The sequence below is a fragment of the Thamnophis sirtalis genome, unplaced genomic scaffold, assembly GCF_051295495.1.
Source record: "Thamnophis sirtalis isolate CommonGarterSnake01/CBP01778 unplaced genomic scaffold, rThaSir2_p1.2 scaffold_3, whole genome shotgun sequence".
Lineage (NCBI taxonomy): Eukaryota > Metazoa > Chordata > Lepidosauria > Squamata > Natricidae > Thamnophis > Thamnophis sirtalis.
The window spans coordinates 133,363,808-133,391,395 of record NW_028261383.1 but is presented as its reverse complement, the minus strand read 5'-3'; the positions used below and the strand labels follow the sequence as shown (position 1 = coordinate 133,391,395).

Here is a 27,588-nt window from a genome sequence, read left to right as displayed (position 1 = left end):
GCAGTTCAGTGGTTCAAATCCCTAGAATGCCTGTGTAACGGAGTGAGCTCCCATTACTTGTCCCAGCTTCTGCCAACCTAGCAGTTCGAAAGCATGTAAAAATGCAAGTAGAAAAATAGGAATCACCTTTGGTGGGATGGTAACAGCATTCTGCATACCTTCAGCATTTAGCCATACTGGCCACATGACCACGGAGATGTCTTTAGACAGCACTGGCTATTTGGCTTTGAAACGGAGATGAGCACTGTCCCCTAGAGTCGGGAATAACTTGCACATATGTGCGAGGGAAACCTCTTTCCCTTTTACCTTGTTTAAGCTATTTTTGTGGCTTTGTTTTCTTACATAAACCCAATCCAATTGGTCACCCTTTACCGTGTGAAACAATAGGCTAATTCACTACCCAGGATAAGCATGTTCTACAAATGCAACTGAAAGGTATTCACATGGATACTCTGTCTCCTTCCATGTTCAGCCTTGAAATTCACTTTCACACCTGACAGTTAATGGTGTCCTCATCAGGTGCAGGAACTGAGAAAGAAAAAGTGATGGAATATGGCAACTAGGCAAGAGTGCTCTCGTACTACAGGTAGTCCTCAACTTACAACAGTTTGTTTATTAACAAAAATTATAACAGCAGTGAAAAAGTGACTTATAACCATTTTCACACTTACGACCGCTGCAGCGTTTCCATGGTCACGTGATTAAAATTCAGATGCTCGGCAACTAACTCATATATATGACAGTCGCAGTGTCCCGGAGTCATGTAATTTTTTTGCAACCTTTTGAGAGGCAAAAGTCAATGGGGGAAGCCACTCATTTAAGAACTGTGTTATTACCGTTTCCCCCTGAAAATAAGACAGGGTCTTATTTTCTTGAGACCCCCCCCCCCGAAATAAGCGCTTGGCCTTATTTTCGGGGAGGACTTATTATTTTTGAGGTGCAGGAGGCACCTTAACATCGGCCTGTGGCCCACAGGTCAGCTGATCCAAAGGGAGCCAGAAGTTCTGTCTCTTTCTGGCACACTCTTGCCAGCCCTAGAGTCACTGGGCCTGCTGCACTTTTTGTGGCCGCCACTAAGAGAAGGGTTGCAGTAGCTAGACTTTGCAGGAGCGGCCTCCACAAGGCTGTTCCGTGTGGATGGCAGGTGCATGTGGGGCACGTGGAGCATTCCCCCCCCTGAAATGGTGGGGCCAGGCTATGCATGTGTTTAAATATTTTTGGAGAAGGGCTTATTTTAGCGCATGCACTCAAAAGCCCAATTGGGCTTATTATCTGGGGAGGTCAATTGCAGTGGTCCACTTAACAACTGTGGCAAGAAAAGTCATAAAGTCCTCCCAACAGCCGATAAGATCCCACAGGGTGGGCATCCTTCGGATACCGTCAGTCGGACAGTGTCGGCTCGCGGGCCCCCGGAGGAGAGCCTTCTCTGTGGCTGCTCCGACCCTGTGGAATCAGCTACCCCCAGGTCCGGACCTTACCCACTCTCATGGCCTTCAGGAAAGCCGTTAAAACCTGGCTGTTCCGGCAGGCCTGGGGTGTCGACCTTAGTGTTAATGTCCAGCCCCGATTAGAACGTATGTGTGTTGTGAATTTTAAACTATTTTTTATTTATTTTGCTTTTCTTTTTTCGTTGTAAGCCACCCGGAGTCCTCCGGAATTGGGCGGCCTATAAATTTAATAAATGAATAAAGTGGGGGGGGGGAACCCACTTCCACAGATGTTTCACTTAGCAAGAGAAATTTTGGACTCGATTGTGATTGTCCACAATGTCCAGGACTAGCTTGTGTAACTTTTGTTCAAGCCTTTGGTGGCCATTGAGTGCTTGTGTGACTTTTGTTCAAGGCTTTAGTGGTCGTTGGGTGAGCCCTTGCTGCTTCTCTATCAGCAGATGGGTTCTCCTGCCGCATTCATCTTCCATACGTGACCGTCTGATGTAGAAATTCACCGTGGCTCGAGACTAGGCGCCGTTATTCAAACCAAATTCGAGAGAAGTTCCTGCCACCTACGTGGAACCGTTCGCCTTCGCCTTGGTATTCCCCGGCGACCCACGCGGAGTGAAGTCAGTTCTCCCTAACACCGCTAGCACCAGCAGCAGCAAAGGGAAGCGCCCCTCCCTCTCCTCCGCGGCCTAGTAGGCGGCGACTGCCGGCGTCACGAGGCGTTGTTATAGCAACTTCGCTTCTCTCCCCCCCCCTCGGCTTCAGTCCTCCGCCGCTTGTTCCAGCCGTGCCGCTCTAGGCAAGCTCCCCCTCTGTGGTTTTGCATCCCGGAAGCGCCAACAGAGCAGGGAAATGAGGAAGTGCGTGCGACGTGTGCGGTTGGAGCCGGCTTGCAGGAGGAGAGTTTGTTTTGGTGGGAGGCCGGTGCTGGCAGCGGCCCGCTGACCCCCGCCGTAGTCTGTGGCGCTCCGTGCCGGCCGTGGAGAGCCGTCCTTGCCTTCCTCCCTCTTCCCAGGCTCCCTTCCCCGTTTAAACCTGCCGGGGGCTTTCCCTCGCCTCCCTTTTTATCTTTCGGCGATGGCTTCCTTAGGTCCTTCGGGCTCCAACTGGGGCCTGATCATGAACATTGTAAACAGCATCGTAGGGGTCAGCGTGCTGACGATGCCCTTCTGTTTCCGACAGGTCAGTCTGTTTTTTGCGCGTGGGTCCCTTCCCTGGTTTAAAGGGTTAATGGCGGGAATGACAGGACCTCCTGCCTGTCCGGGTTTCCCCTCCAGCCACCTCACCCGGTCCCGGCTTCGTCGGTGTGTGTGGCAAGGTAGACTTTTCAGTAACTTCCTTACCTTTCCTGCGCATATTTGTGTTAGAAAAGTTGCTCCTAGTATATTGAATAGAATAGAATTCAATTCAATCTTTATTAGCCAAATGTGATTGGACACACAAGGAATTTATCTTTGATGCATATGCTCTCACGGTACATAAAAAGACAAGATACACTCGTCAAGAATCATAAGGTACAGCACTTAATGATAGTCATAGGGTACAAATAAGCAATCAGGAAACAATATCAGTATAAATGGTAAGGATATAAGCAACAAAGTTACAGTCCTGCAGTCATAAGTGGGAAGAGATGGGTGATAGGAACCATGAAAAGACTAATAGTAATAGTGATGCAACCTTAGTGAATAGTTGGATTGTGGTGAGGGAATTATTTGTTTAGCAGAGTGATGACGTTCGTAAAAAAACTGTTCTTGTGTCTAGTTGTCTTGGTGTTCAGCGCCCTAGAGTGTTGTATTCAGTTAGTGGATGGACCATGGGAAGCCCAGAGGAAGAGAATTAACACTGCTCTTTTTATAGAATTCTTTATTGGCCAAGTGTGATTGGATACATAAGGAATTTGTCTTTGGTGCACATGCTCTCAGTGTACATAAGGAGAATAAAAATACATTCATCAAGAATAAAAACACTTAGTGATAGTCAAGGTTACTAATAAGCTATCTAATCGTACTAGGAAACAAATAGAAACAATATAAATTGAAAGATACAAGCAACATGGTTATAGTCATAAGTGAGGAGAGATAAGATACTAGGAAGGAAGAGAATAATAATAGTAATACAGTCTTAGTAAATTATTGACAGTGTTGTGGAAATTATTTGTTTGGCAGAGTGATGGCGTTCAGGAAGAAAACTGTTCTTGTGTCTAGTTGTTCTGGTGTGCAGTGCCCTATAGTGTGGTTTTGAGGGTAGAAATTGAAATTTGTGTATTAATTTTGTTGTCAGTTTAAAGATGGCGTTGGTTCTTGCCCGTTTAAAAGTGGTCGTTACGGTCACCTTTTGCCCTTTTTTCTTTTATGCTAAGCTTTATGCCCTTTTATTACTTGCCTTCACTTTTAAATGTATCCCGTAACTATTAATTCTAAAGAGCCAGTTTGGTATATAGTGGTTAAGGCACCAGGTTAGAAACTCTGAGGCACAAAGCCAGCTGGCTGACCTTGGGTCAGTCTACCTCTCAGTCCTACGAAAGAAGCAATGACAACACACTTCATTAATTTTTGCCAAGAAAACTGCAGGGACCAAACCAGGCACTAAGCCAGGTATCAGCACTAAGTCTGAGGGACATATTTCTCCATGTGTGTCAGATGTTCTGCATATTTGCATGGTTCCAATTTTGTACATTGAAACTGACATTATTCCTTTTCTCTTGGTCAGGGATTAATTCTATTTTTGGGGCAAAAATATTTTAAGCCACTTCCAAACTGCTTAGTGTTATCTTGCATTAATGGTTATTATATAAAATATACAGGTTGAATATTCACCTTAGGAGCAGTAGAATGGCTTGCTTGTTATATTGCTCAAGGTTTGTGTTTCATCTTTTTATTCTTACTTCGTATTCTTTTTAAGTCAAGTTATATTGACTGTTTTTAGAATATCTATCTTGCATTATTATAAAAAGGATAGTATGTAAAAGTAAGAGTTCTCTTGATACATGAATTCCAAGGTTTGTTAATTCTTTAATGTTTCCTCTTATATCGTCTGGTCATGTTTGTTATAACCTGGTGCTTAAACACCTGCCCATCTGTGTGACTTGCCTGACAGGTACAAAAATATAAAATTTGGGATTAAGCTTTATGTTTTATAAATTGAAAAATGGCAAAGTATTTTTGTTCATCAAAAGTAAACATATCTATATGAGAGTCATATAAATCTTTTTTTCCCTTTTTTTCCTTCCCTCTCAACATTGCCATGTATTACTTTCCTGGATGTTGAGAGGATTTCAGATTGTGGAATCCAATGTAAAGCAGATTTTAGAAACATATGTCCCAGGTTGTTTCATATTAAGAAATCACCTACGTGTTTTAAGTTCCAGATACATTTCTTAGGAGCCATTTTGGTGTAGTGGTTAAGGCATCAGGCTAGAAATCAGGAGACTTTGAATTGTAGTCCCACCTTACTCTACTCCCACTTTAAGATCCAAACCAGCTGGATGACCTTGTGCCAGTCTCACACTCTGTAGACCTAGGAAGAAGGCAGTGGCAAATTCCTTCTGAAATCTTGCCAAAAAAACTGCAGGGAGGTTTCCAGGAAGATGTCAGGATTGACTTGAAGGCACACACAAAAGATAAAGTTTGCATTACGTGGCTTTAGAGAATAAAGAGCCCTGGAATATGTTTTTTTTCAGTAATTAAGAAAAATGTACACTCTTTTTTGCTTAATATGGACTATATTATAAGTGCATCACACCACCAGCATGGTTGGCTGGAAAATTCTTGGAGCTGAAGTCCACATATCTGAAAGTGGCTAACGTTGAGAAACACTGACATACACAGAAGTGAAGGCACCCTCTAAATGTGTTGGAATTTAATTCTGAAATTCCCAGCCATTGCAACCATTAGATATAACATTGGAGATAATAGAAGCTGTAGCCCAATACATTTCAAGGGTGTCATTTTATCATTGCTCCCCTAGGAGATAAACTTACAAAGGCCTCTAGTGGCTTTTATAAAAGATTTATTTAGTCCAGAATATTACTTTCCATTGTGCTAGCCAAATGCCAAGGAATAGTCTGTAAATAGGACATGAGGTAAATAGTCTACACCAGTGCTGCATTCTTCAATTACTATCCCATAGCATGTCATCTGGAGTTTCCAATTCTGTCACATAGTTCAATGCAAGGTTTCTCAACATATTGTGCATTACATTACATGCCATATAAATGAAGATAATAGGAAAACTCAGAATAGTTCACTATATATCTGTTGATCTAACTGACAAATCACACTCAATGTGTAGTCCTCAATGGAACTATATCTACATGAAAGGAAGTAAGCAGTGGGGTACCCCAAAGTTCCAATTTAGGCCTAGTACTCTTCAACATCCTCATAAACGATTTAGATGAGGGAATAGAAGGGGAAATAATCAAATTTGCGGACGATACTAAACTGGCAGGAATAGTCAACACCCCAGAAAATAGGCTTAAGATCCAGATGGAACTCTATAGGTTTGGCAAATTTCATCTAACAAAATGAAATTCAATGTAAAAAAAGTACATGTTTACACTTAGGCAAGAAAAAAAACAAGCATACATGTATGGATTAGATGAAACCTGGCTCAATAGCAGCAACTGTGGGAAGGATCTTGGAGCCCTAGTGCACAATCACTTAGATATGAACGATGAATATGTGGCAGCAGCCAAAAAAGTCAAAGCAGTCCTAGGTGCATTAAAGAGGGGTAGAATCAAGACCCCATGAAGTATTAGTACCACTTTATAAAGCCTTAGTAAGACCAAAGAATACTGCATCCAGTTTTGGTTACTATATTATAAAAAAGATCTAGAGACTCTGGCAAGGTGTACAAAGGAGCAACAAAGATGATTAAGGGGCTGGAGATTAAAACATACGAAGAACGGTTGCAGGAATTGGGTTTGTCTAGTCGAGTGAAAAGAAGGACTGGGGTGACATAATAGCAGTGTTCCAATATTTGAGGGGCTGCCACAAAGAAGACAAAGTCAATCTATTTTTCAAAGTACCATGAGGCAAGACAAGAAACAATGGGTGGGAACTAACCAAGGAGAGAAGCAACCTAGAACTAAAGAGAAATTTCCTAACAGTGAGAACCATTAACCACTGGAATGGCTTGCCTTCAGAAATTGTGGCTGCTCCATCACTGGAGGCTTTTAAGAAAAGTCAGCCACTTGTCTGGACTGGCATAGAGCAGTGATGGCAAACCTTTTTTGGCTCGCATGCCAAAAGCGGGGGGAGCGCAGGGGGGTCGTACATGGGTGTGCCACACCCATAATGCAATGTGCAATCCCAGCGCGCATGCGCGCATGACCAGCACTCCCCCCATGTTTTGCATGCTTTTTTTGCCCTCCCCAGGCTTTATAGGAGCCTGGGAAGGCAAGAACAGCCTCCCCCGCCCCCCCCCCAAGGCCCTCCAGAGGCTTCAGGAACTTCCCTGAAGGCTCTGGAGGGCAAAAAATGGCCCTACAAGCAAACCAGAAGTCAGTTCCTGAAGTTCTGGTTTGCCCGTAAGTCCTGTTTTTTGTGCTCCGGAGGCTTCAGGGAAGCTTCTGAAGCCTCCTGAGGGCTTCCGGGCGGGCGGGGGGAGGCTGTTTTCGCCCTTCCCAGGCTTCTATAAAGCCTCTGGGGTCTGGGGAGGGCAAAAAATGGCCTAAAAAACCCTCTGAAGTCAGCTGGCCATCGCGCGAATGCACGCTGGCCAGCTGACAGGGCAACGCCTTGCGTGCCCTGACAAATGGCTTCGGGTACCACCTGTGGCACCTGTGCCATAGGTTCGCCATCCTGGGCATAGGGTCTTCTTCTTAATCTTTGGATTAGAAGAGCTCTGAGAGCCCTTTGTTATTCTGTAAAGATTCTGAATTCTTCTGAGCTTTTTTTAAATATATATTTCCCAATCTAGCCCAAAACCTTGGGATTTTCTATCCAAGCTCCATCAGGTCCAACCTTGCTTTACTTTTCAAAAACAGCCAAGGTCAGATAGATGCTACTGCTTAGCTAGTTAATAATCACTACAGTATAGATAACGACTATCTAGTTAATAATTCCTACTAAATATCAGCTTGTTCTGAAATGTATATCCATGTTATTCTCTTGGCAACATTAATGAAAGTTTGCCATTCCCTTCTGGGATCTTGCTTGACTTCTCAGTCTAGTCTTAGTTACTGACTAAGTCTGCTTAGTTTTTTCAGGCTCAACCAAGGTCTGGTTCATGATTTGTGTTTATTACACAAAGACTGAACAGAGAGAAAAGAAGATCCTTGTCACATCCCACATATCAGCAATGCAAGAATGTTTTTATGTCAGACCCCCGCAATAGTTTTGTGAATTTCAATTTAAGTAAGTTATTAACTCTATCTGCAGCTTCTGCATTTTATCCTGACCCCCTGACATTACTATTTCCCCCTATCACCTAATCATGTATGTATATGATTGACCCATACTCCTCATTCTGACATTATCATTTTCATTCGGGTTAATATTCCTTGTGTATAATGGTGGTCTATTACCATTTTGTGCCACAAATATCTTATATTGTTTTTAGTCCTGATAAATATATAGTCTTACAATACAGGCTTCAAGAAAGAAGCTAAACTTGTTGACTTCATTTTTTAAATTGCTAAGAAAATAGGTAGCCTGACATTGGTTTTTTACCAAAAAAACTTTAAAAGATTGGAAAACAATTGTTGCAAATAGTTAAAATTGTTATTATCAGACGATTTCAACCAATCAAGATGTTAGCTGTTGGTTAGTTCCATCTTTTTCCCAACAGATGGCATTAACATGAAGCAAAGCAAAACACTTGAGTCATTTAACTAGGTCTGCTAACAGATGGCACCATGATGCAGTTATAGCTCTACATCAAGGTATTTCTTGATGGAATAGATAGTAAAAAATGAACATAGTTATTTGATCAAATTTGTACATCAAACGGCCTGCTATTGTCAGCTTTAACTTTGGGTTAATTTAGATATATTTATTTGTTTTTTTGTATCCTTCCTTTATTATTTTTAAAAGAAGTCAGGGCAACAGACACATCCAACACTCCTTCCTCCTTCTGTTTTCCCCACAACAACAACTGTGAGCTGGATTGGGCTGAGAGACAGGGACTGGCCCAGCTGGCTTTCATGGGTAAGATGGCCCTAGAATTCAGTGTCCCCTACTTTCTGGTCTGGTGCCTTAACCATCAAAATAAACTATTGATAAAGTAAGATAGAAGATAGACTAGCGCCTGATTCCTAGATGCTTATCATCCTTGATATCTGCTGTTTGTTGAATATGGATTATATCCTGCAAACAAGTGTTAGCTTAGACCATGTTTCCTTGTAAGATACCTATCTTTTGTTGGAAGAAATGTCCTTCTGGGTTCAGTGGGGAAAAAAACACTGGAAACATGGAGGCTGCTTGGAAAGATGGTTTTAATGGTGGACAGGACCACATGGTTTGAGGTCAAGTCAAGTTTTATTGTCATGTCAACAATATACAGTACAGTACACAGTGAAATGAAACAACGTTTCCCCAGGATCAAGGTGCTACATCAGACAAAACAGGACACAGAGCTACATATAGGTCTAAATCTAAGAACTTAAAGGGAGAAAAAATACACAAGCTAAAAAAAAATACAAAAGCTAAATATACAAAAAATACACAAACTGATGCAGCTGCTCAGGGTGCTCTCGATGATCCCTCTGTAGAAGGTTATGAGAATGTGTGGTGGAAGCTGTGCCTTCGTCAGTTTCCTAAGAAAGTAAAGATGCTCCTGGGCCTTCCTTGTTATGGAACCGGTGTTGAGGGACCAGGTGAGATTCTCCGCCAGGTGAACACCAAGGAATTTGGTGCTCTCTACGATCTCCACAGAGGAGCCATTGATATTCAGCGGGGAGCGGTCATGTTGTGTCCTCCTGAAGTCAACAACCATCTCTTGTTTTGTCTACATTCAGAGACAGGTTGTTGGCTTTATACCAGTTCATTAACTTCTCCACCTCCTCTCTATATGCTGTCTCATTGTTCTTGCTGATAAGACCCACCACGGTCGTGTCATCAGCGAACTTTATGATGTGATTCGAACTGTGCATTGCTACACAGTCGTGCATCAGCAGGGAAAACAGCAGAGGATTGAGTACACAGTCCTGAGGGGCTCCAGTGCTCAGTATGGTGGTATTAGAAGTATTGTTTGCAATCCGGACTGTATGCGGTCTTCCAGTCAAAAAGTTCAGGATCCAGTTTCAGAGGGAGGTGCTCAGGCCCAACAGGGTCAGCTTCCTCATCAGGTGTTGAGGAATGATAGTGTTGAATGCTGAACTAAAGTCTATGAACAGCATTCGTATGTATGAGTCTTTGTTTTCTAAGTGAGTGAGGGCTGGATGGAGTGTAGTGGAGATGGCGTTGTCGGTGGAGCGATTTGAGCGGTAGGCAAACTACAGTGGATCCAATGTTACGGGCAACAGGGTCTTTATGTGCCTCATGATGAGCCTCTCGAAGCACTTCATGATGATGGGAGTAAAACCATCTTTTCAAGCAGCCTCCATGTTTTCAGTGTCTTTTTCCTCCACTTGGAGCTGAACCCAGAAGGACATTTCTTCCAACACCTTCAAGCATCCATTGGTTTTATGCATTCTTTATAGGGAAAGGAGATGAAAATTTCCAGAATGATCTGAATGCTCTAGGATACCCATATCCCATTCAACTTTTGCTGTTGCCTTTCCTTAAGAAGTTCTTGCAATATAAAATTAATGCCAGTGCAATCTTACATATAATTTCAGAGAATGCTGTTATGTTTAACAGGGCTTGTTCTGCAACTACAAATGTAAACATGAAAATTCGATAATCCTAGAGAAAGTGTGTGGGGATGTTGAAAGAGTTATTGTGTAAGGTAACAGGGACATTGGAAGGGGGTTATACCTGTTGAAGTTGCAGAATATCGCTACGTGGCACTGCCTTGTTTGGTATCAACTCTTCTTCATCTGCCTGTATGCTTCCAATTCTGATATTGCTGCTGCAGCAAAGAGCCCCTCATGCCTCTGTTTTAGGCCACTGATATTAAACAAGGATATTAAACAAGGAGCCCATCCAGTGCGTGGGACATTCACGGGCATAGTTGATTTTCCTGGGTTGGACTTAACAGGAGGTGGACTGCTGTTAGTAATTAAGTGCTTGTGGTTATAAAAAATACCACCAGTGATATGTGGTTATGCACACGAACATCTGGTCACAGATGCTTTCCAAATGCATGGCAACACTTGTTACCAGATGCTGATAATAGATGCTGTGATCTTTGCTTGGGTGAATAGTGTGGTGGAAGATGACGGTAGTAGAATGCTAATTCCTTTACAACTTTTGCCCAGTAAGATTGCATTAATGTAGCCTTTTCTATGAAGAGGTCCTATTTTACTATATCTGTGATAATCTTCATTTTGTGTGTTGGGATGGGAGGTGGGGAATGTTCCCCGGGCAGTTTTTTTAAGGAACATTTAGAAGACTTTGGTTGTTTCAATACCGGAGCTACTAACTGATGTCTATAAACCTTCCCTTGGAGAAAAAGGCTTTTACAGCCCTTTGGATTTAAAGGGTCCTTAGAATAGGTCATTGGTTTGTTATGCATACAGTTGCCAGAAGCTTCAAAAGCTGCAACTCCTTTGATTAAAACAGAACAAATAGCAGCTGTGATTAAAATGTAGCACCACTTGTTCCTGTCCAGTGTCATGCATTGTTTTCATAAATGTTCAGCCATTCAGGTTCTCCCCCCACTCTTTCCCCCCCAAACTCCTTCCACTTCCTCTGCAAATGTGTCCAGAGAGCAAACCGGCACAATGCTTTCAGGACAGGTAGCTAACAGGGTAATTTATGTTTATGCTGTAAGTGGATAGAAGAGCCAGTTTCACTTGTGCAGAGGAGTTCAAACCCCTGGATCAACAGCATGCTAACTTGTTTAACATGAATCTGGTAGTAGCTAAAGACAGATCACCATTCTGGAATAAGCCCAAAACCTGTCACAACAGCAGGGCAGGAAGGTTTTTCTCTTCCATAAATTGCTTTGGCTTCTCTTTCGTAGTAAGGAGGTATTGCAACTGAACCATTTAGTAAATAGGTGGCTGCTCTATGTCTTTGCTATAAGTGTGTGTGTGTGAGAGAGAGGGAGAGGGAGAGGGAGGGATGAAATTCAGCAGGTTCTGACCAGTTCTGGAGAACCGGTAGAGGACATTTTGAGTAGTTCAGAGAACCAGCAAATACCACCTCTGGCTGGTCCCAGAGTGGGGAGGGAATGGGGATATTGCAGTATCCTTCCCCTGCCACGCCCACCAAGCCACATCCACAGAACCAGTATTAAAAGAATTTTGAATTTCACTACTGAGGGAGAGGGAGTGAAGGAAGGAAAGATAAAGAGAAAGGAAGGAAGGAAGGAAGGAAGGAAGAAGAAAGAGAAAATTCATACATCCCATTTTGGCTGGTTGTTGCTCAGAAGCAAGGGAATCACCTTTAAGGGGCCAGTGTGTCCTTGCAAATAAAAATCTGACATCTTTTAGGTAACATGGAATGGCAGTAAGAATACATAAAAGAACTGTTTTGCGGGAGGAGATGATGATGATTCGTCTAGTATTTATACTATTTCCCCTTCCTATTGTAGTGTGGCATCTTTCTGGGAGCCCTGCTGCTTATTTTCTGCTCCTGGATGACTCATCAATCCTGTATGTTCTTAGTGAAATCAGCCAATCTCAGCAAACGCAGGACCTATCCTGGACTAGGTGAGCATGCTCAACTTGAGGGTGGTTTTCTTCCCCTTTCCTAATTCACAACTTCATATTAGCATGGCTGAATTATTCCCAGTATATAAAATGTGCCCCTTCCCTATCCCACCAAATAGTTCTCTTCTCCTTTATATATAGCAAACATTCTTAGTGTACTGATTTAATTCTTCAGAGACAATTTAGAATGCTTCAATTCAGTGGATTAAAAAAGAAGGGAAGGGTCTGAACCCATTCTTCATGTCTGCTCTACAGTGTTGGTCTTTGCTCAAATCCACCCACATCCCCTGCTCAGCATGGTGTTGAGGATGTTAGGTTCTGCCAGTAGAGACCCTAGTATGGTCTTCTTTGGAGTGTGTGCTTATGGCAGCTTAAGGGGGAGGTTAAGGGAAAACAGTGTTCCAAGTTTCAAGCAGCCAAGAACACTGAAACATCTGCAAGATTCATGTGTGTGGTTTTTTGGCAAGAACCAGCAGTCCTCTTCCTCTTAGTTTGCTGTTCTGTCTTGGCACCAGGATCACCATCTATTTTTGACCTCTCCTCTGATTCCCAAAGATTGAAGGGTGGGTGAGTGGGTGGAACGGCGGAGCAGAGCACAGCAGAGCAGATACGTGGCCAGGCCTTGAGGATTCAAACATTTCTGCTTGGTATGCATTCTCTTTGCTGGAAAACAAGTCATGATCAGGGCTGGGATATTCTCTCCCGAACTTTCTCTTAGGCGGCTGCTCCAGCAGGGCGAATGCCTTTACCCATTTAAAGTTTGCTCATTGCAGAAGGTGGAGTTTGTCCCTGGGGGTGGCAGAGGTGAAAGATTCTCATGACAGGATATGCTGTTTTCTGGCCTCCCACAGCTGTAACCCCATCATGTGTTTCCTGAGGTGCCTCTTGGGGAGTCGGAGTGGGCAATTGGCTGGTTTCTCTGCTGAAAAGAGGATTTAAAGCAGTGTGCAGTCTCCTTAGTGACTGCTGAAAGACGGCTACCCCCAGTTCCTCCGTTGCCCGAGGCTACCTCATTTAGCTGCACAGTGTAAGCATTGCAAAATATGTCCATTGGCAGCAAGGAAAAAAGAAAAAAACCAACAAGACCTGTGGTCTTGAAGGTTAAACCTTAACGGCAAAATATATGCTTAATTATAACTCTTTTTCTCTTGAGGGAGAGGAAGAGGGGGATCAAATGTAGCTCTTCCTCCTTAACACCAAATGCCCATAATCATTGATTTCCCCTTCTGTGTCACAATAAGTCTTTATATGCTTCCCCTTTTGACTGAATACATTAAGTCCTGTTTACCTTGGGTTGTCTGCCAGGAATAAGAGGTTCCCTTCACTTTCTAAAACTAAGCAGCTTAGAAACACAGAAGGGTCAGTAAATGCTTCCAAACTTTCTGGCACATAAACATTGGTGCGGAAAGAAATAGCTTCCCCCCCTCTTTTTTTTTGCCTGCCTTTGCCCTGGGAGAGATGCCATCAGCCAAAGTGGGGAGAATGCCTGGGAAAAAGGCATCCTTAGCCCAAGGGAAGACTTTACTGCTAGAGTCGTCCTGATGCATCAAGGTTGAGCAACTACACACAGCAGCCTTTGTCGTTGCCTTTCTTCTACACCGGTCCAGCTGCAAGCGATCCTGGCAGAACCTAAGCTGATTCTGTGGGAGGCTTTGGCAGCTTTGAAGGATGCATGAATGGTTTACAAATTAACTTAATTTAAGCTATGTCTTCCGGAAGAACATTCAAAGCTTTGGCTACAAGAGCCAAAGCAGCCAAGAAACAATAGGAATAAACAAAACACCTCTAAACATTATTTGGAAGGGGGTGCAAGGGTGAAGGAACATTTGTTATGAGTCCAACAAATCAGTACTGTTTGTCTGTTAGAAACTAAGAACGGTGCGCTTTATATTTATTTTTAAACTATTGTGGAGCTATGAAAGGATAATTTAAAATAACTTATCCTTTAGCGTTGCCTGTGTATTTTCTAGGCATAGATGCAGAAGTAATACCCAAAGTGTCCAACCTCAATTTATCTTTGTGACTCCAGGTTCTCCTGTATATGTGAACACCAGCATGTCCTGACTCTAAAATTATGCTGGTCTGTGAGCAGAACAAAGATTTGATTGATACTCTGGAATAGTTCTTGCAGATATAGAAATAACCTTGTACACCATCAAAATTCTGGAGATAGAGAACACCATTTGCTTAATAATTCCTCATACACTGCCAAGTTCAAAGACAAGTCCATTTCAAGAAACGGGGCTCCCTGTGTTGCAGTTCTAGTTGCTCTTCTAAATGGTACAGCAAAACTGGAATTTAACATCTTGAACAAAATTAAAAGGGTCATTTATTTAAACACAGATTTGGACCTTGCTTTATACTTTTCTCATTTTGGCTATTTGAATTTAAACAGACTGGTTAGCACCTCAGTAGAAAAAGATAGGCACACTGCTTTGGGTACATTGCCTTAAAGGTGCATGAAGTAAAACAGGCAAGGTATAAATATGTATAATATCTAACACATAGATAGTGATACAGTTAGTCCTCAGCTTACAATCACTCATTTAGTGATTGTTTGAAGTTATAACATCATTGAAAAAAGTGATATGACTATTTTTCACACAACTGTTGTAGCATCCCCATGGTTACATGATCAAAATTTGGATACTTGGCAACTGGCATGTCTTTATGACGTTTGCAGTGTCCCGGGGATCATGAGATCACACTTTGCAACCTTCTGACAAGCACAGTCATTGGGGAAGCCAGATTCACTTAACAGCCGTTACTACCTTAATAACTGCAATGATTCACTTAACAGCTGAGGCAAGGAAGTTTGTAAAACACTGGTCTTGCTTAGGCAATGGAAAAGTTGGGCTCACTTGTGAAGAATATCCATAATGAATATATTTTACTTTGATTGAAAGTGTTTAGATTATATGTTATAAGTAGGTGTTGGGAGATTTGAAAGGTATTTTATTTACTTTTATTTATATATTTAACTTGGGGTACAGCTGACTAGCAGTTTCAGCAGTTTTAAAAAATTACGTAAAACTATTATTTACCTGGAACCAATATTAACAATGACTATAGAATTCAGCATGACTGAAATTGTTAAAAAGCAATAAAGAAGTATGAGGGCATAAAGTTACATTTGGGATAGATAAACATATTTAGTGATGAAAGCTTAGTATTTTCCTCCCCAATATATCTGACAAACTTAAACTTTGGGTGTGAACTTGGTTGAAATCTATCTCCACCTGGTTATGGAGTTTCTTTGGGTACTTTGGGTCATCCCCTGGTTTTTCAGCCAGATATATATATATATACACTCATCACGAAATCTCCAGAACTGTAAAGCCTACAAACTTGAAATGTGGCACGCATGTTCCTGTTGGCTTCTAGGTGCTCGCTAAGAAAGGATTTTTTTTGAAATGAGCATCAGATCATCAGTATTTTTTATACAGTATTATATTAACATGTGTCGATGTTAAGGAGCTAGACATTCTACTTCCCCTCAACACGAATGGAACTCTGTTCCAACTGCCAATTGCCTTATATTAACATGCTCTGATGCTAAGGAGTTATACATTCTACACTGATTTTCAAGTTTTAAGTGTCAATGTATCAAGCCCAATTGTAACTACTCATTAATTATCAATCCCAATCACATAGTTTCATAGCAAAGCATGGGTATCCAGCTAGTGTACTATATAAGATTGTTGCTATGGAGATATAATGAGAGAGACCCTCATATATCCTAACTTGAACTTTCAGAGGAAAGGTGTGATATAAATACAAATCAATGTGTCCACAGCTGCATAAACTAAAGGACAGCCTCTTCCAACTTGATACCTTTTAAGAGGTTGGACTATAGTCCTTACCAACCATCAGTAACCAAAATGTGCTATTATGGTTATAGTGGCTCGGGATGATCTGAGTGGTAGCCCAATACGCAGAGGTGTCAAACTGGCAGTCCGCGGGCCAGATGCATCATGCACAGGCCACGTCCACCCCAGCTCCATGAAAGAAAAACATCACGTGACGGCAATGTGACACTGGGCGTTTGACACCCATGACCTAAAGGATATCATCCCTAGTGTTGAATCTTGATTCTAATGATCACTTGCTAACCAATAGGGATAACAATAGCAATAGCAATAGCAGTTAGACTTATATACCGCTTCATAGGGCTTTCAGCCCTCTCTAAGCGGTTTACAGAGTCAGCATATTGCCCCCACAGTCTGGGTCCTCATTTCGCCTACCTCGGAAGGATGGAAGTCTGAGTTAACCTTGAGCCGGTGAGATTAGAACCGTTGAACTGCAGATAACAGTCAGCTGTAGTGGCCTTCAGTACTGCACCCTAACCACTGCGCCACCTCGGCTTCCTAGAACAGGTACGTGGAACTATGACCCTTTTATGACTTGTGGACTTCAACTCCCGGAATTCTGAGCTGGTTTAGGAATTCTGGGAGTTGAAGTCCACAAATCACAAAAGGGCCATAGTACCCCATCTCTGTCCTAGAACATTAATCCCCTTAGTCATTTCCAGTTTCTGACAGAAGAACCCTTCTGTTTAATTCTATCCACTTTTCCAGTTAACTTTAGTCCAGAAACTCCAAATTCTCTTCTGAAAGGTTGCTATTTCTCATGCTATTGCCTAATCAGTTGGTTTTCTTCTGACACTTACGAGATGCCCAATGAAAATCCGAAAGGATGATAATCTTGAGCACACATAGATGAATGAATATGGTTTATTAACTTGTATTTACAGCTGGGTTATTTCTAAAGATTTGGTCAAGTAGGTTCTTCCTTTTCTAGTGACAAAAGCAGGCATTTATTCCTAAACATCAGTGGGAGGCTATATGGTCTGGCTTACATGTTTAAATAACTGCTCACAAGCAGCTTTTTTTTTCTTCATGTGAACAATTGAATGCTAGAGAACATTCTTATAGACAATCCCAGTGGCTACTTCCACGAAGAATAAAACCCAGATTTCTCATTTCCAGCACACCCATTTAATTCAAGTAGCTACTGTGATCTTCTGGAAAGACCTCCCATGAAGTTATACTGAGCATGCAAATTGACCACCCATGCAAGCAACAATTTCCATAATCAGATAATGTATGAACTACCTCTGAGTATGTGACTTACTCAAAACTGTTAGTATTACTCTCCAAATTTCCTAATCGCCTTTCTAAAGCTTCTCTACATTGAATATTAAATGAATGACTCCCTCTGTCAGGGTTTTTTTTTGTCTTTTTTGGAGAGAGACAGGGAGATTTGGGCAAACTTCTTTCCCTGCCAGCATTTGGTTATTTTGGCTCTTTTAACTTTCTTCCATAAAAGCATGTGAAGATAAGATTCTCAGATCAACGTAGTTGCTAATCCCTTCTGGATTGTATGTTTAGACTTTTATAAAGCCAGAGAAAGAAAGAATCTAAAATGTTTGCAATATGAGCCCCCCCACCCCCCAATAATCTGAAGAAACAAATCATTAAAATTTATCTTAAGGCTTCACTTACAAGTTTGCCCTTGGGACTAATTTTTCTCTGGCTATTCTATATTGGAGCCAGGGAAGTAAGTCTGCTTTGTACTTAACTGTATAGGTCCGCAAACATTTTTAAAGCAAACAAGAACATAGGAAACTGATATTCACAAGTACTTTGCTTGGAAAGCCTGTCGTTGAGACTGAAATTTGTAGAACTGGAACACGATAGCAGATGAAAAGTGAAAGCGTAACCGAGCATCTAGGTCTGTGATGGCCAGCCAATTTGCCACCCTCTGCTAAACTGGGCTTTGCGTCAAAATTCTCTTTTGAGATAAATTTGAATGACTTTTCTGTCCTCCCTCCCCACAGATTTACTGAGGATGAGCCATCAAGGACATTTTCATCAATGGGCCTGCCTTTGTTGTATTCTGTATTCTTACTTGTTTTAATTGAAAACCAGTGATTCTTTTTCAATTGAGAAATTGATTTCTAAGGAGATTTTATCCTTGGCCTTTACCGTTGTGGAGACGGGTGCTTTCTCTTGCCTTCATCCTTCTTCTGCTACATTCCTGCACTAGGTTGTTGTTTTTTTAAATAAACCCAACAACACAGATTTCCCCAAGAGAATAAGTACATTCTGCAAAGTGAGGTTGAAAGCCAGCTGCCCTTTGTAAACATTTCACATGAATGTGGCATTAGTAATGGTTCCAGTTAAAAAGGTTTTCTCTCAGAATTGGAGGTGGTAATTTTCCTCTTACCCTCATAGTCAAATGGCTTTTGAAAATGCAAGCTGAGCTTTCCAGAGCAGCAGCGATTTCAAGGATGCTGATTGTTTTGTGTGGCAAGCAGCGATCAGTGTATGAAACAAAAAAAGAATAAAAAAATATAAATCCCTTTGGTGTGGTGGTGAATCACGGATACGGTCAGGGTGGTTGAGCTTTCTGGGCACCCATCTTGGTCCTCCCCTCAGCGGCACAAAGTGGTTCAGCTACAGTGGGGCAGGAAGAAATAAAATCAGGAACCCCACTGAAATTTTGCACTGCAGTAACTTTTAGCCACACAATCTCTCTTAAGGCTCGCATATTTTCAGTGCTGCCTTTCTTCTTTTAATGGTTACCATGTGTAAGTCCTACTTAGTGCTATTGGGTTGGAGGGGGGGAGGGGGGAGGGAAGAAGAACCTGTTTTGAATCTTTCTTCCAAATTTGTTTTCATGTGGCTTCTGATTTGTGAATGGTATGTCAAGGAAGGGAGGGAGCCCTAACGTGGTGGTGGGATGGAACCAAACTAGCAAACCCTGCCCTTCTGAGTGGCCTCTGGTGAGCGATATTCATTTTATACAGGCCATGTTTTGAACACATGTTTGAATAACAATTGGGATAATGTGTTTTTCCCTCCTTACTTTTTTTTTCTTTCTAGCTTTCCACGCGTATGGAAAATCTGGAAAAATGCTTATGGAAACCAGGTATTTTATTTTTTGGTCCCTTTTTGCTGTTCAAGATTCAAGCATTTCAGATTTTTATTAACTGTTTGATATGCAGGTTGTTTTTACCCCTGATGTTTTGTCTATATTTTCATTTTTTTTTCCTACTTAATCTCTCTGTTTGTGAACTTAGCCTATTTATCCAGCGAGGGGTAAGCATGTTAGGGAAGACATGTAATGTATATCCCCAAGTCCAATTTTAAAAGCTCTTCCTAGGATTTTTGATTGTCTAGCCCTCAGCACTCAATTGCCAGGAAAGCTGGGAGAGAAGCTTACTTAAAGGTTCAGGCAAAACATTATAGTACAGTCCTTCTGATTGGCAGAAGATATTTACACCTGAGAATGAGTTGCCTGCATTATAGATACATAGGCCCTCCATCTTCTACGTATCCAGTTAGCCATTTCAACCGTGACAATATAGTACCTGTACAGTTGTTTCCTTGAAATCTTGTGGCAATTCCCTACATTTGTTAAAAGATGTTCTTAATCTTTTATTTCCACCTTTTTTCTCACAAATTTGGTTTAAAGTGATTGGCATAAAGAGCTGTATTTTCAGCCTCAGTATTTTCATGCTGAAGAGGGTATTCCACTTGAAAAGCTCAGGATGCATAAACATCTTTGCTGCCCATCCGAGTCTATAAATCATGTTGTGAACTGGTTTTCCACATGGGGAAAACAGTTGAGTGGTCCCACTTCAGTCGGAGGAGAGAGCTGTGAATAATTCAGTAGTGTCTTTTTATCTTGTTTGTGGTTATTTCCATCTCTGTAGAACACGAATAACACTGGTCCACGTTAATGGGTTTCTTGACAATAATATGGCATGATGCTCCTGCTATCATTTGAAGACCCCTTACTTCTTCTAATGATAATTTTTTATTTGTAAAGGAAAATGTCCCTAACAGGATTTTTAACATTCATTCACGGCGAGCTTGAATTTTAAAAGAGCAACTAAGACTTTCCCCGTGTATTATGCTTTTCAAAATAAGAAGAGGCATTGAGTTGGAGGAGAGCTTGATATGAATGGCATCACAGGGTTGCTTTTTATGATTGAGATTTTCAATGTGTGATCTGTCATGGTCATGTGATCTTGCCTTGCTTCTTTATCACCCAACTTTAAATTGTTTTGAGAGATGCCTCAAAGTATTCTCAGGACTTCATTGCCATTACTCTCGCAGGTTAGCAATTGCTGTAATTGCCACTGGAGCCCTATGCAGTCAGAAAAGAGAGGGGAAGTGATTTGTGCTTTTGTGACAGGGAAAGGTGCAGGAGCTCATGGAATGATGTCCTAATTAAACTGCTGTCTGATTTCCTGCAAATTGTAAGGCCTATTCCACTCTTCACTGAGCAAGTATTGGCTTCTATCTTGGACCTTCACCCCACTCCTGATTGTATGCTCAATGGAATTCCCAAGACTACCGTATTTTCACGACCAAAAGCCGCACCGGATTAAAAGCCGCAGTATCAATTAACGTTAATTTTTTTAACTTTTTCCACATATAAAGCGCACCGGGTTATAAGCCGCACATTTCCCGACGCTTCTGGACATCGCGAGGAGCGGCACGAGGGTTCTTGGCGCTCCGGGGGGCGCCGAGGGCGGCTGGGAGGGGCGCGCGGCTTGGTTTCTCCTCCCTGGACGTCGCAGCGGCGGCCCCGGGCTCACCGATCTCTGTGTTTTTCGCATCGGGGCATGCTCTTGCAGCGCGCCCCGATGCGAAAGGCACTGGGATCGGTGAGTTTGGGGCTGCTGCTGCAGCGTCCAGGGAGGAGAAACCAAGCCGCGCGCCTCTCCCAGCTGCTTTCGGTGCTTCCTGGAGCGCCGGGAGCCACAGATGTCCAGAAGCGGCTTTTGGGGCTGGTGGGGATTGGATTTCCGGCTCGGTGGCCCCTGTCGCTTCTGGACGTTGTGGGGAGCCGAGGAGAGTGTGGGGGGGAGCGCGCGGCGGTTCTTGGCGCTCTGGGAGGCGGGAGAGGCGCGCGGTTTGATTTCTCCTCCCTGGACGTCGCCCGATCTCTGTGTTTTTCGCATCGGGGCGTGCTGCAAGAGCATGCCCCGATGCGAAAAACACGGGGATCGGCGCGCCCGGGGCCGCCGCCGCGACGCCCAGGGAGGAGAAACCAAACCGCGCGCCTCTCCCGCCTCCCAGAGCGCCAAGAACCGCCGCGCGCTCCCCCCCACACTCTCCTCGGCTCCCCACAACGTCCAGAAGCGACAGGGGCCACCGAGCCGGAAATCCAATCCCCACCAGCCCCAAAAGCCGCCTCTGGACATCTATTGCAGTCGCGAGGAGCAAAGCAGCTGGGAGATCTTTTTCCACATATAAAGCGCACCGGGTTATAAGCCGCACTGCCGATTTTGGATCAAAATTTAGGATTTTTAGTGCGGCTTATGGTCGTGAAAATACGGTATTCTAAATATGTTTCTCACTCACATACATGCATACGCGCATGAACATCCCCCCGCTTTGCACATACAGACTGACTTTCCTTTATTGAATAAATAAATAAATATTGAAATTGAAGGTAAATGAATGAGTAATATGTTTCTCCCGAAAAAAACCTTCCATCTTATATCTGGAAAAGCATACATTTCTGATATGCAGCAATCTCCTTGCTGACCCGGTATTGGGTATTGTCTCCTCTATTAAAGTCTGATTCAGAGAATGCCTTGTGTTTCCTTTCTGGCCCTCTCCATAGTGTCAGACTCATGGACAGACTGAAACTGTTGAATAAAACAATTTTCCAGTAAAATCGAGGGAGGGGTTACGCGTGGGTATTGTCACAGCCTGATTGGTCCATAGACTGAGGGAAGTTTCTTTAATATTCCTCCTTTCCCACTGGCTCCCAGTTTCCTCTCAGTCTTTTGGTCCAAGCACTGTTGTTTTGGCTCTTAGGTAGGAAACATTTATAAATTCATTATAATTGATTATTTGATTCGATTGATTGGTTTCTCTAAATTCCAAATTATACTAGGAGCAGTCCTTTCTGCTTCGTGCGATTTGGGAGAGCCCTTTGGGGCATTGCCCTCCCACTCCACTGGCCAGGAGCCCTGCTCTGATCCCCGGGCCAGCAGGGGTGACGAGCTTGCTTCAAGCTGCAAGATTTAAAAAGAGACACTGCGGCTTTCTTTCCAGTGCTGAGAGCCTTGTGAGAGCACACGAAGATTCTCCAGTGCGCCGTTCCTCCCCAGCGCGCTGTCCCAGATCAGAGGGGGCCAAGGTCATTAAGGACGAGCTGTGGCTCTTAAAAGGCAAGCTGCGATCGTTCCAGACTTCTCGGCAGCGCTTTCGGAGGCCCCAGCAGCCATTTACGCTGTGCCAAGTGTGGAAAACCGCCCGAGGAACCGCATGGCCGCCTTCAAGTTCCTTAAGACCGGCAGGACTTTGACCTGAATACAGATTTGCAGCTCCCGCAGGCCCAGGCACTGGTGGAACCTACAGTGGCCTTTGAATCTGGACACATGAGTGTTGCGATGGCAGAAAGATCTGACCCTCCGCAGGCCCCATTAGAGGCCTCCAACGAAGGCAAGGAAGACCAGCAGATAGGCCCAGAACCAGGGCTGTGCTCTCCAAATCTATGGCAGCTCAGCACCCTTCCAGAGCAGCAACAAGGGATGAACTTAGGAGACAGAGAGCTCTGGAGAAGACCATAGCCAGAGCAGAAAAGCAGGCCCAAATCACCAGACCCTGTTCGACCAGCAGATCCAGGTCCCCCATCAGGCCTTCATCCACCCATTTGGGCTCTCCTCCTAGAGGGTTTAGTCCTTCTTCCCTTCAGTTTCCCCATCTAGATCCCATAGGTATTCCAGGGAAGGTGTTTCCCCTTCCCCTTCTATCTCTCCCAGAGCCGTTGGGTGTGGGGATGCAGACCCCTTGGAGGGCCCTTCTAGGTCATACCACACCTCTGCAGGGTTAACCCCCCAGGATCCACCATTACCAGGCCCGTCGCAGGAGGATCTTGAAGACCTAAATCTCCTGCCTGAAAGTATTAAGACGACTCATTTCTATGGCCATCTCACGAGGCATCGCCAGCATGTCCCAGAGAGACAGGGCCCCTCACCCTGGCAGAGCCCCAGGGGTTCATAGGCAGCAGCATCCCAGGCCCCCATCCCCCTCCATGGTCAGCAAAGGTTCAATTTTGGGGGAGGACAACCACTACAACATAGACTTCTCAGAGGATGAGATTCAGTTCCTCCAGATCCCCCCCCCCCCGCCTTTCTGGGTCTCTTTCCACCAGCCATGTTTAAAATTCTGTTACGCAAAGCCAGGAAAGCTACTAAGATCGGAACTGGGGATCCGACAGTCCCTCAGCCTAGGGACACCAATCTGGCTATGTTTTCTAACACCGCCACAAACAAGGAGGAGATTCCTGCTCCCCCCCTGTTCCTTGAGATTATAAAGAACCAGTGGGCCTGTCCATCCACCTTTTCCAATCCAGGCAGCAACGATCGCCGCTTCTACAATGTGGAGCAGGCTTTTGCCCAGGCCCTGCAATTGCCAGCAATCGATATACCAGTAGCAGCTCTGGTTGCCTCCTCCCCAGTAGTCTCTGGGGGTGCGGCTGATAAGATGAAGCCAGAGGACAAGCGTGCGGAACTTATCTTGCGTAAGAACTTAACGCTTCTGCCTTGGCAATCAAATCGGCAGCGGCGGCCTCTTACTTTAACTGCATGACCGTTATGTGGCTCCGTCAACTCCAGGACTGTATTCCGATCCAGGATGAGCGGTTTCATCAAGAACTAAAATTATAGCCACCTCTCAATTCCCGGCTGATGCAACCCTGGATGCCGTTAAATTTGCCTTCAGCACTCTAGCCATGTCAGTAACTTCCCGATGCTTGTTGTGGTTGCGCAGTTGGCAGATGGACAACAAGACCAAATGGAATTTGGCGGCGGCTACTTACACAGGGGCTAATCTTTTTGGGGAAGCGCCAGATCCTATCTTAATAGAAAATAAGGATAAGAAGAAGGTCCTTCCGTCTAATGCCAAAAAGGCAGACTCTTATCATGCTCCCTATCGGAGACCCTCTTATAGAGCACTCGAGGACAATCACCAACAAAGATACAACTCCTTTAGATCATTCAGACAGTTCCAACGCCTGTCTTACCATGACCGTAGCAGGTACCAAGGTCGGTCTAGGCAGCCCTTCCGCAGGGGAAAATGACTCCAACCCATATCTTCTCATAGGTGGCCACCTGGCTCACTTTGCGGACCAGTGGGACAGGATCACCACGGATGCCTGGGTCAGATCCACCGTCAGGCTCGGTCTGCGGCAGTGTTCCTCTCCACCTCCCCGCAGCTCTTCAGAACGTTCCCTCCCTACCGGGACCCAGAGCGCTGCTGCCTAATGGATCTGGCTATAAAGCATCTTCTCGACATTCAGGCAATGGAAGCGGTTCCACCGGCGGAACGTGGGTTGGGCCATTACTCCAACCTGTTCGTAGTTCCAAAGAGCTTGGGGGACTGGAGGGCAATTCTGGATCTCAAGCGCCTGAACCAATATCTAGTTTACAGGTGCTTCAAAATGTCCCTCAGATCCATCCTTCAGGGGATCCGTTGGGGGGGTTACTTGGTCTTGGTAGACCTAATAGAGGCCTACCTTCACATTCCAATTTTGCCAGCCCACCGCAGGTATCTGAGGTTCTCATACGGGGACCTCCACTATCAATACCGCGCCCTTCCCATCGGCCTGGCCTCAGCTCCTCATACCTTCACGAAGGTCCTCGCGACATTGGCTTCTCACCTCCGCTCCACCCCAGTGAGACTCCAATGTTATCTGGACAATGTGTTAGTTCAGGCAGGGTCACATTCTCAGGCACTCAGCGACCTTTACCTTACCATCCAGTGTCTCCAGCCCCAGGGGTTCTCCGTCAACTTCCCCAAAAGCCACCTCCCTCTATCCACACGAATATTACACCTAGGGACAGTGATAGATTCAGTGACAGGGATAGTCCAACTTTCTCCGGACTGTCTGGTCAGTCTCCGCCAGCTAGCAATCAAGGTTCGCAGAAGTCGGTCAGTTTCCATCCTGACCTTGTCTCAGTTACTTGGCAAGATAGTCTCATGCATAGGGATAGTTCCCTGGGCCCGCCTGCACTTACGTGCCCTCCAGTGGACTCTAATCCCATTCCAGAAAAGGAAGATGAGCAACTCCCTTCGAATTATCCGTCTCCCGGCAGACGTCCGGCTGTCCCTCCAGTGGTGGCTATCCTCAGCCCTTCGGCGGGGTTGCAGCTTCTGGGAGCCGGACAGAGTAACAGTGACAATAGACACGAGTTTGTTCGGTTGGGGGTCCTTGATGGATTCCAGGCTGGCGCAGTGTCATTGGACAGCTTCAGATCTCCGCCACAACATCAATTGTCTGGAGCTGAAAGCAGCTCGCCTGGCCCTCCGACACTTCAGGGACTTGATTGTAGGAGGTCACGTACTTCTCCTGACAGACATTATAGCCATGAAAGCCCACATAAACCGTCAGGGGGGTAGTCATTCCTGGGCTCTCGGGCTGGAAGCCCTGAAGATCGGTTCATGGGCAGAGAGACACTTGTCATCACTGGTGTCAGAACACATATCGGGCACGTCCAACCATCAGGCAGACTGGCTGAGCCAAGCAACCCTCGACAACGGCGAGTGGCAACTCATACCCGAGTTATTCCAGAAGATCTGCCAAAGGTTCGGCACCCCGCGGGTGGACTTATTTGCTACCCCAGCGAACTCACAACTGCCGAAGTTCTTCTCCCGATTCCAGACCCGAACCGCAGAGGGCACGGAGGCCCTCAGGAGCAGATGGGCACCAGGCCTCCTTTATGCCTTTCCCCCTATCCCCCTGATCCTGGGGACCCTCAGGAAGATAGTGACGGAGAGGGCGCATTTCATCATGCTGGCCCCCTATTGGCCAAGGAGGCCCTGGTTTGCGGACCTCATCCAGCTATCAATATCCTCCCCATGGAGGATTCCTTGGGAGAAGATCATCCTGTGCCAAGGGGTCCTGATCCACCCGGAGCCCCAGTGGCTCCACTTGACTGCTTGGCACTTGAGCGGCGACTCCTAAGGAATGCTAACCTGTCCTCCAAGGTCATAGCAACCATTGAGTCCTCCAGGCATCCGTCGACCACTTGAATTTACAACTCCACTTGGTCGGCGTTCGTCAGGTGGTGTAACCCGCTAAGTCTCAACCCCACCGATGCCTCGGTGGCCCACATTCTCAAGTTTCTGTAGAAGGGTCTGGACGGTGGCCTCTCCCACAACACCCTACGCCGCCAGGTGGCGGCTTTGTCCTCCGTTCCCGGGGGGGAGGGCCCCTCCACCCTATCTCACCTCCCTCTGATTGAACTGTTCTTGAAGGGGGCAGCAAACCTCAGACCTCCCCCTATACATAGATTTCCAACCTGGGACCTGCCCCTTGTCCTCCAGGCTCTGATGGGAGCCCCATTTGAACCCCTTCAAACAGTCCACCTTCGATTACTTTCCCTCAAGGTGGCCTTCCTAGTCACAATCACGTCAGTCAGACATATTTCGGAACTGGGCGCCCTCCAAGGACAATCTCTGCCAATTCCATCAAGATAGGGAGGTCCTTCGTCTGGACCCCACCTTCCTCACAAAAGTGAACACTCCATTCCACAGGGCACAGGAGATCATTTTGCCTAACTTTTGTCTGGCCCCTTCCCAAGAAAGGGAGCGTCTCTGGCACCGTCTGGATGTCCACTGCGCCTGACGCATCTACCTCAGGCAGACGGCGGGTGTGCGCAGATCAGAGGCTCTCTTCGTCTCTTTTCAGCCCGGGTCCTTAGGAGCCAGAGTATCCTCAGCCACTATTGGTAGGTGGCTGCAGCAGGCCATAGTGACGGCTTACAAAGCATCCGGTCAGGCCCCTCTAGTAGGGATCACAGTTCATTCCACCCAAAATGACGCTACCACTGCGGCATGGGCTACCAGGGCCCCATTTGAGGACATTTGCCGGGTGGCCACTTGGTCGTCCCCGACCCCTTTCATCCGTCACTACCGTCTGGACGCATTCGCCTACGCGGAGGCGTCCTTCGGTCACAGGGTTCTTCAACGGTTGGCAGCCGCCCCTCCCTCTGGGTCTTAGATTCCCCCCCTGGGACTAAGGTGGGGTATGTCCCACGCGTAACCCCTCCCTTGATTCTACTGGAAAAAGAATGTTGGTCTTACCTGAATGTGTCTTTTCAGTAGAATAGAGGGAGGGGTTACAACCTACCCTAGCCAGCGTTCCCTCTAAGCTGCGCGCGTGCGCGGCCGTGCAGGTAACAAAGAAAACCGCGCACAAGTTTCAAACTGCAGCGCAGTGTTTTTTAATGTCTTTAAATGTGACTCAAAATATCCCCCTTCCCTCCCTTCTGAACTCTGATTTCTGATTGGTGAAATCAAGGAAGACTCTGCCTGGAGACCAATGACGCTGCAGAAGGGAGAATTCCCATTGGTCCTC

The 27,588-nt window shown here is 45.0% G+C and overlaps 1 protein-coding gene across 2 annotated transcripts in view; it reads left to right on the top strand.

The window, feature by feature from the left end:
• Positions 1 to 2,280: 2,280 nt before the first annotated feature.
• The window catches only part of SLC38A10 (solute carrier family 38 member 10), a 95,152-nt gene continuing 69,844 nt past the window's right edge, over positions 2,281 to 27,588 (top strand). The window contains exons 1-3 of one of the 2 annotated variants that reach the window (XM_087710160.1): positions 2,281 to 2,621; positions 12,081 to 12,198; positions 19,086 to 19,131. In XM_087710160.1, coding sequence (XP_087566286.1) covers positions 2,517 to 2,621; positions 12,081 to 12,198; positions 19,086 to 19,131 — 269 coding nt within the window. In that variant the 5' untranslated portion in view covers positions 2,281 to 2,516. Of the gene's footprint in view, positions 2,622 to 12,080; positions 12,199 to 17,204; positions 17,302 to 19,085; positions 19,132 to 27,588 lie in introns of those variants that run through there. The other variant, XM_087710161.1, reaches the window with a different exon arrangement.